The sequence below is a fragment of the Oncorhynchus nerka genome, linkage group LG4 (genome assembly GCF_034236695.1).
Source record: "Oncorhynchus nerka isolate Pitt River linkage group LG4, Oner_Uvic_2.0, whole genome shotgun sequence".
Classification (NCBI taxonomy): domain Eukaryota; kingdom Metazoa; phylum Chordata; class Actinopteri; order Salmoniformes; family Salmonidae; genus Oncorhynchus; species Oncorhynchus nerka.
Window position 1 is genome coordinate 84,683,463 of NC_088399.1, and position 15,843 is coordinate 84,699,305.

The 15,843-nt window shown below is 39.9% G+C and overlaps 1 protein-coding gene across 1 annotated transcript in view; it reads left to right on the plus strand.

Moving 5' to 3' along the window:
- The first annotated feature begins 7,305 nt into the window (after positions 1 to 7,305).
- The window catches only part of calcr (calcitonin receptor), a 59,927-nt gene continuing 51,389 nt past the window's right edge, over positions 7,306 to 15,843 (plus strand). Inside the window, exons 1-2 of the mRNA XM_065017980.1 lie at positions 7,306 to 8,505; positions 8,980 to 9,087. Of these exons, the coding sequence (XP_064874052.1) occupies positions 8,334 to 8,505; positions 8,980 to 9,087 (280 nt within the window). The 5' untranslated portion in view covers positions 7,306 to 8,333. The remainder of the gene's footprint in view (positions 8,506 to 8,979; positions 9,088 to 15,843) is intronic.

A 15,843-nucleotide genomic window follows, 5' to 3' on the forward strand; every position in this document is an offset into this window, starting at 1 on the left:
GTGTGTGTGTGCGTGTGTGTGTGTGTGTGGATGCTTCCCCACGTGTGTACCGACCCTCATCATACTTTATTTCAACCCATAATGGTCAGCTGCCATAGACAGAAAACAAATGACCTTCAGCACAAATGCCCGGGTCTTTGTTGTTTGTTTCTTTATGACATTGAAACTCACTGTTATCAAGTCAGAAGATATCAGCTTAATTAAATATTAATGAGATGCAAAGTGATATGATGGTGATGGTAATTTATTAGAGCGTTCATGTAGTTACAGTCTGTTATTGAACATGCCCAGGTAAGGCATGTAGAAATGAGTTTTATATGTCAACAAATTGGGTTCTAGATGTTTTGTTTCACATGTTCGCCTTTACTTGTATTGGCAAACTTCTTGATCGGTACAGCAACAGGTTGGATCAACTAGAAACCTTTTTACTGATAATAATACCTTTGTACCTTTAGTCTTCTATTCATCTGTAAATTATGATAAATTGGCTGTCGATAAGTGTTCGTACCATGTAATTATATTAAATTAAATGTGTCTGTCTGGCTGAGTGTAAGAAGGTAAATTCATACGGATCTCTTTAATCTCTCAGATGTTCATGCACTTGTGTTTGTTTTCTTTGTTTCCAGAAAAGCTCTCAGTAACACTCTATTTCAGTAAAGCTCTATTTCAGTAACACTCTTTTTCAGTAAAGCTCTATTTCAGTAAAGCTCTATTTCAGTAAAGCTCTATTTTAGTAACACTCTTTTTCAGTAAAGCTCTATTTCAGTAAAGCTCTATTTCAGTAACACTCTTTTTCAGTAAAGCTCTATTTCAGTAAAGCTCTATTTCAGTAAAGCTCTATTTCAGTAACACTCTTATTTCAGTAACTCTCTTATTTCAGCAGGATACGTGGAAGAAATGAAAGAGGAATGACCTTTACGGACAAGTGAGGTTTACTCACTGTCTGAAAGGGATTTTTGATTTTTTTTTAGCTTTAAAGCTGACATTGGTGGTGGCCTGGTGGTCGTATGTATGACGTCATTTACTTCAATGTTTGGAGTGACATCATATGTACGGCTGCTAAACTGCTACATGGGACATCATCAATATTCCGAAAACTCTCAGACGAAAATCTAAATCTCCCCATCCTCCATTTTGTTTTAGTGTCTGTAGCTCAGTATGCTTTGAATTGTCAGGTAAGACTGATGTACATTTTCCTGGAAAAGGAAAAGAACGCTCTGAAAGTTAAACGAGAAGAGATGAAAGTAATAACAAAGAGAAAGGAGAGATGGAGGAGGAGGGAGGAGGGTGGGGCGGGTGGGAGCTGTTTGCGAGCGAGTCTTTCCAAGCTATTGTGTTAATATTCATGTAAATTAATTAAAGTATGCGAGAGAGCAAGAAAGAAAGAGAGAGAAACACAGAGAGAGAGAGCAATAAAGAAAGAGAAAGAGAGAAACAGAGAGAGAGAGAGCAAGAAAGAAAGAGAAAGAGAGAAACACAGAGAGAGAGAGAGCAAGAAAGAAAGAGAAAGAGAGAAACACAGAGAGAGAGAGAGCAATAAAGAAAGAGAAAGAGAGAAACAGAGAGAGAGAGAGCAAGAAAGAAAGAGAAAGAGAGAAACACAGAGAGAGAGAGAGAGCAAGAAAGAAAGAGAAAGAGAGAAACACAGAGAGAGAGAGAGAGCAAGAAAGAAAGAGAAAGAGAGAAACACAGAGAGAGAGAGAGCAAGAAAGAAAGAGAAAGAGAGAAACAGAGAGAGAGAGAGCAAGAAAGAAAAGAAAAGAGAAACAGAGAGAGAGAGAGAGCAAGAAAGAAAGAGAAAGAGAGAAACAGAGAGAGAGAGAGCAAGAAAGAAAGAGAAAGAGAAAGAGAGAAACAGAGAGAGAGAGAAGAAAGAAAAGAAAGAGAAAAAGAGAGAAACACAGAGAGAGAGAGAGAGAGCAAGAAAGAAAGAGAAAAGAGAAAACAGAGAGAGAGAGAGCAAGAAAGAAAGAGAAAGAGAGAGAGAGAGAGAGAGAGCAAGAAAGAAAGAGAAAGAGAGAAACAGAGAGAGAGAGAGAGCAAGAAAGAAAGAGAAAGAGAGAAACAGAGAGAGAGAGAGAGCAAGAAAAGAAAAGAGAAAGAGAGAAACAAGAAAGAGAAAGAGAGAAACAAGAAAGAAGAGAAAGAAAGAGAAACAGAAACACAGAGAGAGAGAGAAAGAAAAGAAAGAGAAAGAGAGCAAGAAACAGAGAGAGAGAGAGAGAGAGAGCAATAAAGAAAGAGAAAGAGAAAACAGAGAGAGAGAGAGCAAGAAAGAAAGAGAAAGAGAGAAACAGAGAGAGAGAGAGCAAGAAAGAAAGAGAAAGAGAGAAACAGAGAGAGAGAGAGCAAGAAAGAAAGAGAAAGAGAGAAACAGAGAGAGAGAGAGCAAATAAAGAAAGAGAAAGAGAGAAACAGAGAGAGAGAGAGAGCAATAAAGAAAGAGAAAGAGAGAAACAGAGAGAGAGAGCAAGAAAGAAAGAGAGCAGAGAGAAGAAAGAAAGAAAGAGAGAAACAGAGAGAGAGCAATAAAGAAGAAAGAGAAAGAGAGAAACAGAGAGAGAGAGAGCAAGAAAGAAAGAGAAAGAGAGAAACAGAGAGAGAGAGAGAGCAAGAAAGAAAGAAAAGAGAAAGAGAAACAGAGAGAGAGAGAGAGCAAGAAAGAAAGAGAAAGAGAGAAACACAGAGAGAGAGAGAGCAATAAAGAAAGAGAAAGAGAGAAACAGAGAGAGAGAGAGCAAGAAAGAAAGAGAAAGAGAGAAACAGAGAGAGAGAGAGAGAAAGAAAGAGAAAGAGAGAAACAGAGAGAGAGAGAGAGCAAGAAAGAAAGAGAAAGAGAGAAAACAGAGAGAGAGAGAGCAAGAAAGAAAGAGAAAGAGAGAAACAGAGAGAGAGAGAGAGCAAAAAGAAAGAGAAAGAGAGAAACACAGAGAGAGAGAGAGCAAGAAAGAAAGAGAAAGAGAGAAACAGAGAGAGAGAGAGAGCAAGAAAGAAAGAGAAAGAGAGAAACAGAGAGAGAGAGAGAGAGCAAGAAAGAAAGAGAAAGAGAGAAACAGAGAGAGAGAGAGAGCAAGAAAGAAAGAGAAAGAGAGAAACAGAGAGAGAGAGAGCAAGCAAAGAGAAGAGAAAGAGAGAAACACAGAGAGAGAGAGAGCAAGAAAGAAAGAGAGAGAGAAACAGAGAAGAAAGAGAGCAAGAAAGAAAGAGAGAGAGAAACAGAGAGAGAGAGAGAGCAAGAAAGAAAGAGAAAGAGAAACAGAGAGAGAAGAGCAAGAAAGAAAGAGAAAGAGAGAAAAGAGAGAGAGAGAGCAAGAAAGAAAGAGAAAGAGAGAAACAGAGAGAGAGAGAGCAAGAAAGAAAGAGAAAGAGAGAAAACAGAGAGAGAGAGAGCAAGAAAGAAAGAGAAAGAGAGAAACAGAGAGAGAGAAACAGAAAGAGAAAGAGAAACACAGAGAGAGAGAGAGCAAGAAAGAAAGAGAAAGAGAGAAACAGAGAGAGAGAGAGCAAGAAAGAAAGAGAAAGAGAGAAACAGAGAGAGAGAGAGCAAGAAAGAAAGAGAAAGAGAGAAACACAGAGAGAGAGAGAGCAAGAAAGAAAGAGAAAGAGAGAAACAGAGAGAGAGAGAGCAAGAAAGAAAGAGAAAGAGAGAAACAGAGAGAGAGAGAGCAAGAAAGAAAGAGAAAGAGAGAAACAGAGAGAGAGAGAGAGCAAGAAAGAAAGAGAAAGAGAGAAACACAGAGAGAGAGAGAGAGCAAGAAAGAAAGAGAAAGAGAGAAACAGAGAGAGAGAGAGCAAGAAAGAAAGAGAAAGAGAGAGAAGAGCAAGAAAGAAAGAGAAAGAGAGAAACAGAGAGAGAGAAAGAAAGAAAGAAAGAGAAAGAAACAGAGAGAGAGAGAGAGCAAAAAGAAAGAGAAAGAGAGAAACAGAGAGAGAGAGAGCAATAAAGAAAGAGAAAGAGAGAAACAGAGAGAGAGAGAGAGCAAGAAAGAAAGAAAGAGAGAAACACAGAGAGAGAGAGAGCAAGAAAGAAAGAGAAAGAGAGAAACAGAGAGAGAGAGAGAGCAAGAAAGAAAGAGAAAGAGAGAAACAGAGAGAGAGAGAGAGCAAGAAAGAAAGAGAAAGAGAGAAACAGAGAGAGAGAGAGCAAGAAAGAAAGAGAAAGAGAGAAACAGAGAGAGAGAGAGAGCAAGAAAGAAAGAGAAAGAGAGAAACAGAGAGAGAGAGAGCACAGAAAGAAAGAGAAAGAGAGAAACAGAGAGAGAGAGAGCAAGAAAGAAAGAGAAAGAGAGAAACAGAGAGAGAGAGAGAGAGAGCAAGAAAGAAAGAGAAAGAGAGAAACAGAGAGAGAGAGAGCAAGAAAGAAAGAGAAGAGAGAAACAGAGAGAGAGAGAGAGCAAGAAAGAAAGAGAAAGAGAGAAACAGAGAGAGAGAGAGAGCAAGAAAGAAAGAGAAAGAGAGAAACACAGAGAGAGAGAGCAATAAAGAAAGAGAAAGAGAGAAACAGAGAAGAGAGAGAGCAATAAAGAAAGAGAAAGAGAGAAACACAGAGAGAGAGAGAGAGCAAGAAAGAAAGAGAAAGAGAGAAACACAGAGAGAGAGAGAGCAAGAAAGAAAGAGAAAGAGAGAAACAAGAAAGAAAGAGAGAGAGAGAGAGCAAGAAAGAAAGAGAAAGAGAGAAACAGAGAGAGAGAGAGAGCAAGAAAGAAAGAGAAAGAGAGAAACAGAGAGAGAGAGAGAAAAGAAAGAAAGAGAAAGAGAGAAACAGAGAGAGAGAGAGAGAGAGAGAAAGAAAGAGAAAGAGAGAAACAGAAGAGAGAGAGCAAGAAAGAAAGAGAAGAGAGAAACACAGAGAGAGAGAGAGAGCAATAAAGAAAGAGAAAGAGAGAAACAGAGAGAGAGAGAGAGCAAGAAAAAGAAAGAGAGAAACAGAGAGAGAAACAAGCAAAGAAAGAGAAAGAGAGAAACAGAGAAAGAGAAGCAAGAAAGAAAGAGAAAGAGAGAAACAGAGAGAGAGAGAGCAAGAAAGAAAGAGAAAGAGAGAAACAGAGAGAGAGAGAGCAATAAAGAAAGAGAAAGAGAGAAACAGAGAGAGAGAGAGAGCAAGAAAGAAAGAGAAAGAGAGAAACACAGAGAGAGAGAGAGCAAGAAAGAAAGAGAAAGAGAGAAACAGAGAGAGAGAGAGAGCAAGAAAGAAAGAGAGAGAAACACAGAGAGAGAGAGCAAGAAAGAAAGAGAAAGAGAGAAACAGAGAGAGAGAGAGCAAGAAAGAAAGAGAAAGAGAGAAACAGAGAGAGAGCAAGAAAGAAAGAGAAAGAGAGAAACAGAGAGAGAGAGAGCAAGAAAGAAAGAGAAAGAGAGAAACAGAGAGAGAGAGAGCAAGCAAGAAAAGAAAGAGAAAGAGAGAAAACAAGAGAGAGAGAGAGAGCAAGAAAGAAAGAGAAAGAGAGAAACAGAGAGAGAGAGAGCAAGAAAGAAAGAGAAAGAGAGAAACACAGAGAGAGAGAGAGAGCAAGAAAGAAAGAGAAAGAGAGAAAACAGAGAGAGAGAGAGAGAGCAAGAAAGAAAGAGAAAGAGAGAAAAGAGAGAGAGAGAGAGAGCAAGAAAGAAAGAGCAAAGAGAGAAAACAGAGAGAGAGAGAGAGCAATAAAGAAAAGAAAGAGAGAAACACAGAGAGAAGCAAGAAAGAAAGAGAGAGAAACAGAGAGCAAGAAAGAAAGAGAAAGAGAGAAACAGAGAGAGAGAGAGAGCAAGAAAGAAAGAGAAAGAGAGAAACAGAGAGAGAGAGAGCAAGAAAGAAAGAGAAAGAAGAAACACAGAGAGAGAGAAAGCAAGAAAGAAAAGAAAGAGAGAAACAGAGAGAGAGAGAGCAAGAAAGAAAGAGAAAGAGAGAGACACAGAGAGAGAGAGAGAGCAAGAAAGAAAGAGAAAGAGAGAAACAGAGAGAGAGAGAGCAAGAAAGAAAGAGAAAGAGAGAAACAGAGAGAGAGAGAGAGCAAGAAAGAAAGAGAAAGAGAGAAACAGAGAGAGAGAGAGCAAGAAAGAAAGAGAAAGAGAGAAACAGAGAGAGAGAGAGCAAGAAAGAAAGAGAAAGAGAGAAACAGAGAGAGAGAGAGAGCAAGAAAGAAAGAGAAAGAGAGAAACAGAGAGAGAGAGAGAGCAATAAAGAAAGAGAAAGAGAGAAACAGAGAGAGAGAGCAAGAAAGAAAGAGAAAGAGAGAAACAGAGAGAGAGAGAGCAAGAAAGAAAGAGAAAGAGAGAAACAGAGAGAGAGAGAGCAAGAAAGAAAGAGAAAGAGAGAAACAGAGAGAGAGAGAGAGCAAGAAAGAAAGAGAAAGAGAGAAACAGAGAGAGAGAGAGCAAGAAAGAAAGAGAAAGAGAGAAACAGAGAGAGAGAGCAGAGAAAGAAAGAGAAAGAGAGAAACAGAGAGAGAGAAGAGCAAGAAAGAAAGAGAAAAGAGAAACAGAGAGAGAGAGAGCAAGAAAGAAAGAGAAAGAGAGAAACAGAGAGAGAGAGAGAGCAATAAAGAAAGAGAAAGAGAGAAACAGAGAGAGAGAGAGAGCAATAAAGAAAGAGAAACAGAGAGAGAGAGAGCAAGAAAGAAAGAGAAAGAGAGAAACAGAGAGAGAGAGAGAGCAAGAAAGAAAGAGAAAGAGAGAAACAGAGAGAGAGAGAGAGCAAGAAAGAAAGAGAAAGAGAGAAACAGAGAGAGAGAGAGCAAGAAAGAAAGAGAAAGAGAGAAACAGAGAGAGAGAGAGAGCAAGAAAGAAAGAGAAAGAGAGAAACAGAGAGAGAGAGAGCAAGAAAGAAAGAGAAAGAGAGAAACAGAGAGAGAGCAAGAGCAAGAAAGAAAGAGAAAGAGAGAAACAGAGAGAGAGAGAGAGCAAGAAAGAAAGAGAAAGAGAGAAACAGAGAGAGAGAGAGCAAGAAAGAAAGAGAAAGAGAGAAAACAGAGAGAGAGAGAGCAAGAAAGAAAGAGAAGAGAGAAAAAGAGAGAAGAGAGCAAGAAAGAAAGAGAAAGAGAGAGAGAGAGAGCAAGAAAGAAAGAGAAAAGAGAAACAGAAGAGAGAGAGAGCAATAAAGAAAGAGAAAGAGAAACAGAGAGAGAGAGAAAGAAAGAGAGAAACAGAGAAGAGAGAGAAAGAGAGAGAGAAACAAGAGAAGAGAGAGAAACAGAGAGAGAGAGAGAAAACAAGAGAAGAAAGAGAAAGAAAGAGAAACACAGAGAGAGAGAGCAAGAAAGAGAGAGAGAGAAACACAGAGAGAGAGAGCAAGAAAGAAAGAGAAAGAGAGAAACAGAGAGAGAGAGAGAGCAAGAAAGAAAGAGAAAGAGAGAAACAGAGAGAGAGAGAGCAAGAAAGAAAGAGAAAGAGAGAAACAGAGAGAGAGAGAGCAAGAAAGAAAGAGAAAGAGAGAAACACAGAGAGAGAGAGCAAGAAAGAAAGAGAAAGAGAGAAACAGAGAGAGAGAGAGAGAGAGAGAAAGAGAGAGAGAAACATATTTCCAAAGGCCCAAATGAACATACAATATACTCAAAATGAGTATAGCACATGGCTGGATTTCATGATGGCTTAGTTAATTTATATGAAGGAGTAATACCCGTTCATGTACACATCTTCTGCTCACTGATCATAGAAAGAGAGAGGAAAAAATGGTGAAAATGAGAGAGAGAGAGAGAGAGAGAGAGGACAAACCCTGGCACTTTGAGTGGATTTATTCTTTGTCAAAATATTAGGAGAGATGAGTCACACTCCCAACGACACGTTGTTGGACACAGCTGCTATTTGAATCTTGATTTCCTTCTCGTCTTTGTGCAGAGAAGCGTTATCTACAGTATATCAGCTTTGGAGACGAGATGAGCTCCCATGGTTTTCAAGCCTCTTTTCCAAACCACACAATAGGAGAACAGACAGGATCAGAGAGAGGCTCTCATTCTATTCATATAAGGGTTCTTGTATGCTAGTCATCTGTAACCACGCCAACACACATTTCAAGTACAGCATTGTGACACTCACTTGAGAAAAGCACAAGATGAGACTATTTGTCTATTGCTTTTAGCATGAATCAGCAACGCATGTGGGAGTATACTGTCAATAAATCACTCTCACAATACCAATACTAAACCATAGCAATAGAATTACTCATTCTAGTACCAGACCCTTACACATTGCCTGTTTAAAGACAAGCATGCCAATAGTCACAACACAACTTGATTAAGCTCAGGGCAATTCGTTTCAGGGCAGCACAGCCTAAGTGCAACCTACACGTACAGTACATCACTTGCCAGTCACTTTGGTGTTCGATAGCTCTATTCTGGTAAGATGAAGTGGTTGTTATGTCTTTGCAGAGCGGAACCTTTGCCAGGGAGACCAGCTCTGAGCCTGCTAGCCCAGACACATCTCTCAGGCCTGTCCTGACCATAATGGAGGACGAGAGGCAGACCATGACCGAGGGTCAATACAAATGTCTTGAACTGTTCAGCCGAGATCAGCAGCACAACAGAACAGGTAAAGCACAAATCAATCATTTCAAAGTCCAAAAACGGATGTACCAATACCAGATTACCCCTTTAATCTAATCACAATAGTTACTAGGAGACTGGGATCTGATTACTAGGGCTCTTTGAGAAAGCACTTGTGTTGATGCTATGACCTTGATTGCGTAATGCTTAGTGGATGGATGTGTAATCAGTGCTTCATTGATGCTATAGGTAGAGATAGAGATGTTGTTACCAGGACCCAAGTGCAGTGATATAGGACTGTAAAAGTACCATAGCAAATGCTAAATGCTAAATGCATATGCACCTCAGCTATTAGGCGTATGGAAAGTGTTAGAGGCACTGAGCTAAATGAGCTGAATGACTCAAATGTAAATAAAAGGTTTCGACATGAATTGTTAACGCATGGTTTAGCAATAGGGAGGTAGCCTAAAGTTTTGTAAATATATAGGCATAGACATTAAAGTCATTCTCACTTATGCAGGTGTGTTCTGTAGCCGTATGTGGGATGGCTTGCTGTGTTGGGATCAGACTCCGGTGGGGACCTACGCCACACAGAACTGCCCAGACTACCCTGGCCTGGACATCTCTGGTAAGACTAAACACTGATAAATGATACAATCTCTGCAGAGGGAATTGGCCAGGCCACAGGTGATAGGGTAGTTTATAGAGATGATAGAGGTGATTATAGACTTGATTATAGAGATGATAGGGGTAACTATCGACTAGATTATAGAGATGATGGGGTGACTAGACGTTAGAGACTAGATTATAGAGATGATAGGCGTGACTAGAGACTAGATTATAGAGATGATAGGGGTGACTAGAGACTATATTATAGAGATGATAGGAGTGACTAGAGACTAGATTATAGAGATGATAGGGGTGACGAGAGACTAGATTATAGAGATGATACGGGTGACTAGAGACTAGATTATAGAGATGATAGGAGTGACTAGAGACTAGATTATAGATATGATAGGGGTGACTAGAGACTATATTATAGAGATGATAAGGGTGTATAGAGACTATATTATAGAGATGATAGGCGTGACTAGAGACTATATTATAGAGATGATAGGTGTGACAAGATTACAGAGATGTTAGGGGTGACTTGAGGTTAAATTACATAGATGCCAGTGGTGATTTGAGACTAGATTATAGAGATGATAGGGGTGACTAGAGACTAGATGATAGAGATGATGGGGTGATTCGAGACTAGATTATAGAGATGATAGGGGTGACTAGAGACTAGATTATAGAGATGATAGGGGTGATTCGAGACTAGATTATAGAGATGATAGGGCTGATTCGAGACTAGATGATAGAGATGATAGGGGTGACTAGAGACTAGATTATAGAGATGATAGGGCTGATTCGAGACTAGATGATAGAGATGATAGGGGTGATTCGAGACTAGATTATAGAGATGATAGGGGTGATTCGAGACTAGATTATAGAGATGATAGGGGTGATTCGAGACTAGATTATAGAGATGATAGGGGTGATTCGAGACTAGATTATAGAGATGATAGGGGTGTGTCATGGAGCGCATGTCCGTGATTTATAGAAAATGAAACAAATGATTGGTTGGAGAAAGACTCGTTATTGTATCTCTTCAAGGTTTAGCCAAGAATCCTGAAACAAAATAGAATATGTTGGATAGAGTACCGCATTCCGTTTCCCAACAATACTTTGACGTAAGTCGAGTGTTTGTTATGCACGCCAGTTACTAAAGCAATAGAACTTGTGAACTGTGTTTCTACAGTGTATAAAGCTTCCAATTTAAAATGTACATGCTCTAGCAATGTGAAATATATTAGAGGAATAACAATCCAATTGTTGGTAGAGACTAATCGTATGTCTCCTACCTGATGTGTTTGTTTCCTTGTTGAAGTACCGGTGTGCATTACACAAAGCGCAAATTAGTCTACGAGTCATCAAGTAACATTTATTGGTTGGTGGGAATAAACAAAGTGATGAATTATCCCGGGGGTGAATTACTTCATGAATGTGTATTGTCAGACTTAAAGAAGAAGTTATTGTTGTGTGTGTTTATGTAAAACTGTTGTTTATGATATACTGTATGTCCATGGGAAATGACACATTCATGGTAGAAATGTGTGATGGAACATTCCTAGCGGAAGGGAGTTCCTGTAAAAAGTTCCTAGGTCCTCAGTTGACCTTTGCCTGGTGGACGGCAGGCTGGGCAGGCAACATGTTGGCTAGAGTAGAGTTATACCTGAGTTTGGTTATAAGCAAAGAGTTGTTGCCTGAATAGTTTAAACTGAGAATATCTTTGATTTATTCAAGTCTTTGTCAACGTCCTTTTTGTTACCTTCTGTACAAAGTTTATTGGTCAATTCGTCCTGCACCTATTGTCAATAAAAGTTCTAAGAGAAGTGAGCACCAGAACATCCTGTCTGTCTCCTCACTGTCTGATCCGCCGCCTCGGTTTCTGCTTCACAGGGTGACTAGATTATAGAGATGATGGGGTGACTATAGATTATATTATAGAGATGATGGGGTGACCAGAGACTAGATTATAGAGATGATGGGGTGACCAGAGACTAGATTATAGAGATGGTAGGGGTGACTAGAGACTAGATTATAGAGATGGTAGGGGTGACCAGAGACTAGATTATAGAGATGGTAGGGGTGACTAGAGACTAGATTATAGAGATGGTAGGGGTGACTAGAGACTAGATTATAGAGATGGTAGGGGTGACCAGAGACTAGATTATAGAGATGGTAGGGGTGACTAAAGACTAGATTATAGAGATGGTAGGGGTGACCAGAGACTAGATTATAGAGATGGTAGGGGTGACTAGAGACTAGATTATAGAGATGATGGGGTGACTATAGATTATATTATAGAGATGATGGGGTGACCAGAGACTAGATTATAGAGATGATGGGGTGACTAGATTATAGAGATGATGGGGTGACTATAGATTATATTATAGAGATGATGGGGTGACCAGAGACTAGATTATAGAGATGATGGGGTGACTATAGATTATATTATAGAGATGATGGGGTGACTATAGATTATATTATAGAGATGATGGGGTGACTATAGATTATATTATAGAGATGATGGGGTGACCAGAGACTAGATTATAGAGATGATGGGGTGACTATAGATTATATTATAGAGATGATGGGGTGACCAGAGACTAGATTATAGAGATGGTAGGGGTGACTAGAGACTAGATTATAGAGATGATGGGGTGACTATAGATTATATTATAGAGATGATGGGGTGACCAGAGACTAGATTATAGAGATGATGGGGTGACTAGAGACTAGATTATAGAGATGATGGGGTGACCAGAGACTAGATTATAGAGATGATAGGGTGACTAGAGACTAGATTATAGAGATGGTAGGGGTGACTAGAGACTAGATTATAGAGATGGTAGGGGTGACCAGAGACTAGATTATAGAGATGATGGGGTGACTATAGATTATATTATAGAGATGATGGGGTGACCAGAGACTAGATTATAGAGATGATGGGGTGACCAGAGACTAGATTATAGAGATGGTAGGGGTGACTAGAGACTAGATTATAGAGATGGTAGGGGTGACCAGAGACTAGATTATAGAGATGGTAGGGGTGACTAGAGACTAGATTATAGAGATGATGGGGTGACTATAGATTATATTATAGAGATGATGGGGTGACCAGAGACTAGATTATAGAGATGATGGGGTGACTAGATTATAGAGATGATGGGGTGACAATAGATTATATTATAGAGATGATGGGGTGACCAGAGACTAGATTATAGAGATGATGGGGTGACTAGATTATAGAGATGATGGGGTGACTATAGATTATATTATAGAGATGATGGGGTGACCAGAGACTAGATTATAGAGATGATGGGGTGACCAGAGACTAGATTATAGAGATGATAGGGTGACTAGAGACTAGATTATAGAGATGATGGGGTGACTATAGATTATATTATAGAGATGATGGGGTGACTAGAGACTAGATTATAGAGATGGTAGGGGTGACTAGAGACTAGATTATAGAGATGATAAGGGTAACTATAGATTATATTATAGAGATGATAAGGGTAACTATAGATTATATTATAGAGATGATGGGGTGACTAGAGACTAGATTATAGAGATGATAGGGGTGACTAGAGACTAGATTATAGAGATGATAAGGGTGTCTAGAGACTAGATTATAGAGATGATAAGGGTGTCTAGAGACTAGTTTATAGAGATGATAAGGGTGTCTAGAGACTATATTATAGAGATGATATGGGTATCTAAAGACTATATTATAGAGATGATAAGGGTGTCTAGAGACTAGATTATAGAGATGATAAGGGTGTCTAGAGACTAGATTATAGAGATGATAAGGGTGTCTAGAGACTATATTATAGAGATGATGGGGTGACTAGAGACTAGATTATAGAGATGATAGGGGTGACTAGAGACTAGATTATAGAGATGATAAGGGTGTCTAGAGACTATATTATAGAGATGATAAGGGTGTCTAGAGACTATATTATAGATATGATAAGGGTGTCTAGAGACTATATTATAGAGATGATAAGGGTGTCTAGCTAGAGACTATATTATAAATATGATAAGGGTGTCTAGAGACTATATCTAGAGGCCTAGAGACCAGATTATGGAGATGATACGGAATGATGGGTTGGGTTAAATGCGTTTGAAGCCATTCAGTTGTGCAACTGACTAGGTATCCCCCTTTACTTTCCCTTTCCCTTATCCTCTCTGCACCTGGGTTCACCTGAGTTTTGATCTTGGATCAATTTGACCTTTTAGATCATAATGAATATGAACATCTGGACAGGGGGGACCTGGTTCTAGATCTGCAGCCCAGTGGCCGTATGTATCAAACACATCAATCTAGGATCAGGTTTTGTCATTTATGTGCATGTCATTTAAATCAGTGTGATCTAAAAGGCAAAACTAATCGTAGATCAGTACTCCTACTCTGAGATGTTTTTTTTGCAAATGGGCCCTGATCTGACCAGTGACACTTTACAACTGCAATTAGATTATTATGGCTGGTGATGCAGCAAGCTTCTTAATGAGGTCATCCTTCATCGGCTCGGTTGAAGCCAGATGTCTGTGAAAGCTCTGCTGGGTTTTATGTAACCGTTGATTAGCTGCTGGGGTAGGACAGGTTGTTGGGTTAGCGTACTCCCAGAGAGGGAACATCGTGATCTTTGGCATTAATCAACAGGAGATTCAACTCACACTTTAAGGATTACAGCAGAAAAGAGTTCCCCTTAATAAGTCTGGTATAATAAAAACGTATGTGATGCCCATGACTTAAATCTGAAGTGTTTTTAGCTTTGGTGGTGAATTTGTTGAATGACAAGGAGCTGGCTCTCAGCACTGGTGGAAAAAGTACTCAATTGTCATACTTGAGTAAAAGTTAAGATATCTTAATGGAAAATGACTGAAGTAAAAGTGAAAGTCACCCAGTAAAATACTACTTGAGTAAAAGTCTAAAAGTATTTGGTATCAAAAGTACATGTAATTGCTAAAATGTACTTAAGTATCGAAAGTACAAGTCTAAATCATTTTAACTTCCTTATATTAAGCAAACCAGACATGACAATGTAATTTTTTTTCAGATAGCCTGGGGCACGCGACAACACTCAGAAATAATTGACAAATTAAGAATGATTGTTTAGTGAGTCCGCCAGATCAGAGGCCGTAGGGATGACCAGGGATGTTCTCTTGATAAGTGTGTTAATTGGACCATTTTCCTGTCAAAATGTAACAAATACTTTTGGGTGTCAGGAGAAATGTATGGAGTAAAAAGTACATTACTTTCTTTAGGAATGTAGTGAAGTAAATGTAAAAGTTGCCATAAATTGAAATAGTAACGTAGTACAAATACCCAAAAAGTACTTTTACTTAAGTACCACTGGCACCACTGGCTCTCAGTGTTATGGAATGGCAAGGAGCTGGCTCTTAGTGTTATGGAATGGCTAGGAGTTGGCTCTTAGTGTTATGGAATGGCTAGGAGTTGGCTCTCAGTGTTATGGAATGGCAAGGAGCTGGCTGTCAGTGTTATGGAATGGCAAGGAGCTGGCTCTCAGTGTTATGGAATGGCTAGGAGTTGGCTCTCAGGGTTATGGAATGGCAAGGAGCTGGCTCTCAGTGTAATGGAATGGCAAGGAGCTGGCTCTTAGTGTTATGGAATGGCTAGGAGTTGGCTCTTAGTGTTATGGAATGGCTAGGAGTTGGCTCTCAGTGTTATGGAATGGCAAGGAGCTGGCTGTCAGTGTTATGGAATGGCAAGGAGCTGGCTCTTAGTGTTATGGAATGGCTAGGAGTTGGCTCTCAGGGTTATGGAATGGCAAGGAGCTGGCTCTCAGTGTTATGGAATGGCAAGGAGCTGGCTCTCAATGTTATGGAATGGCAAGGAGCTGGCTCTTAGTGTTATGGAATGGCTAGGAGCTGGCTCTCAGTGTTATGGAATGGCAAGGAGCTGGCTCTTAGTGTTATGGAATGGCTAGGAGCTGGCTCTTAGTGTTATGGAATGGCTAGGAGTTGGCTCTCAGTGATATGGAATGGCAAGGAGCTGGCTCTCAGTGTTATGGAATGGCTAGGAGTTGGCTCTCAGTGATATGGAATGGCAAGGAGCTGGCTCTCAGTGTTATGGAATGGCTAGGAGTTGGCTCTCAGTGTTATGGAATGGCAAGGAGCTGGCTCTCAGTGTTATGGAATGGCAAGTAGCTGGCTCTCAGTGTTATGGAATGGCTAGGAGCTGGCTCTCGGTGTTATGGAATGGCTAGGAGCTGGCTCTCAGTGTTATGGAATGGCTAGGAGCTGGCTCTCAGTGTTATGGAATGGCTAGGAGCTGGCTCTCAGTGTTATGGAATGGCTAGGAGCTGGCTCTCAGTGTTATGGAATGGCTAGGAGCTGGCTCTCAGTGTTATGGAATGCAGTGATGCTCAATTGAGTAGTGAGGGGAAACAAAATAACATTTAAAAGGGCAATCTGCAGTGCAAACAACAGCAAAGCCGCCACCCCACCACTGTTTTGGTAAACCAAACATTTGATATGATACTACAATATGAAAGCATATATGTTAGTGAAATGACAACATATGGGCCTCCAGAGTGGTGCAGCGGTCTACCATACAGTACCAGTGAAAAGTTTGGACACACCTACTCATACTATTTTCTACATTGTAGAATAATAGTGAAGACATCAAAACAATGAAATAACACATATGGAATCCTGTACTAAACCGAAAAAGTGTTGTTTTTGAGATTCTTCAATGTAGCCACCCTTTGCCTTGATGACAGCTTTGGACAGACTTGGCATTCTCTCA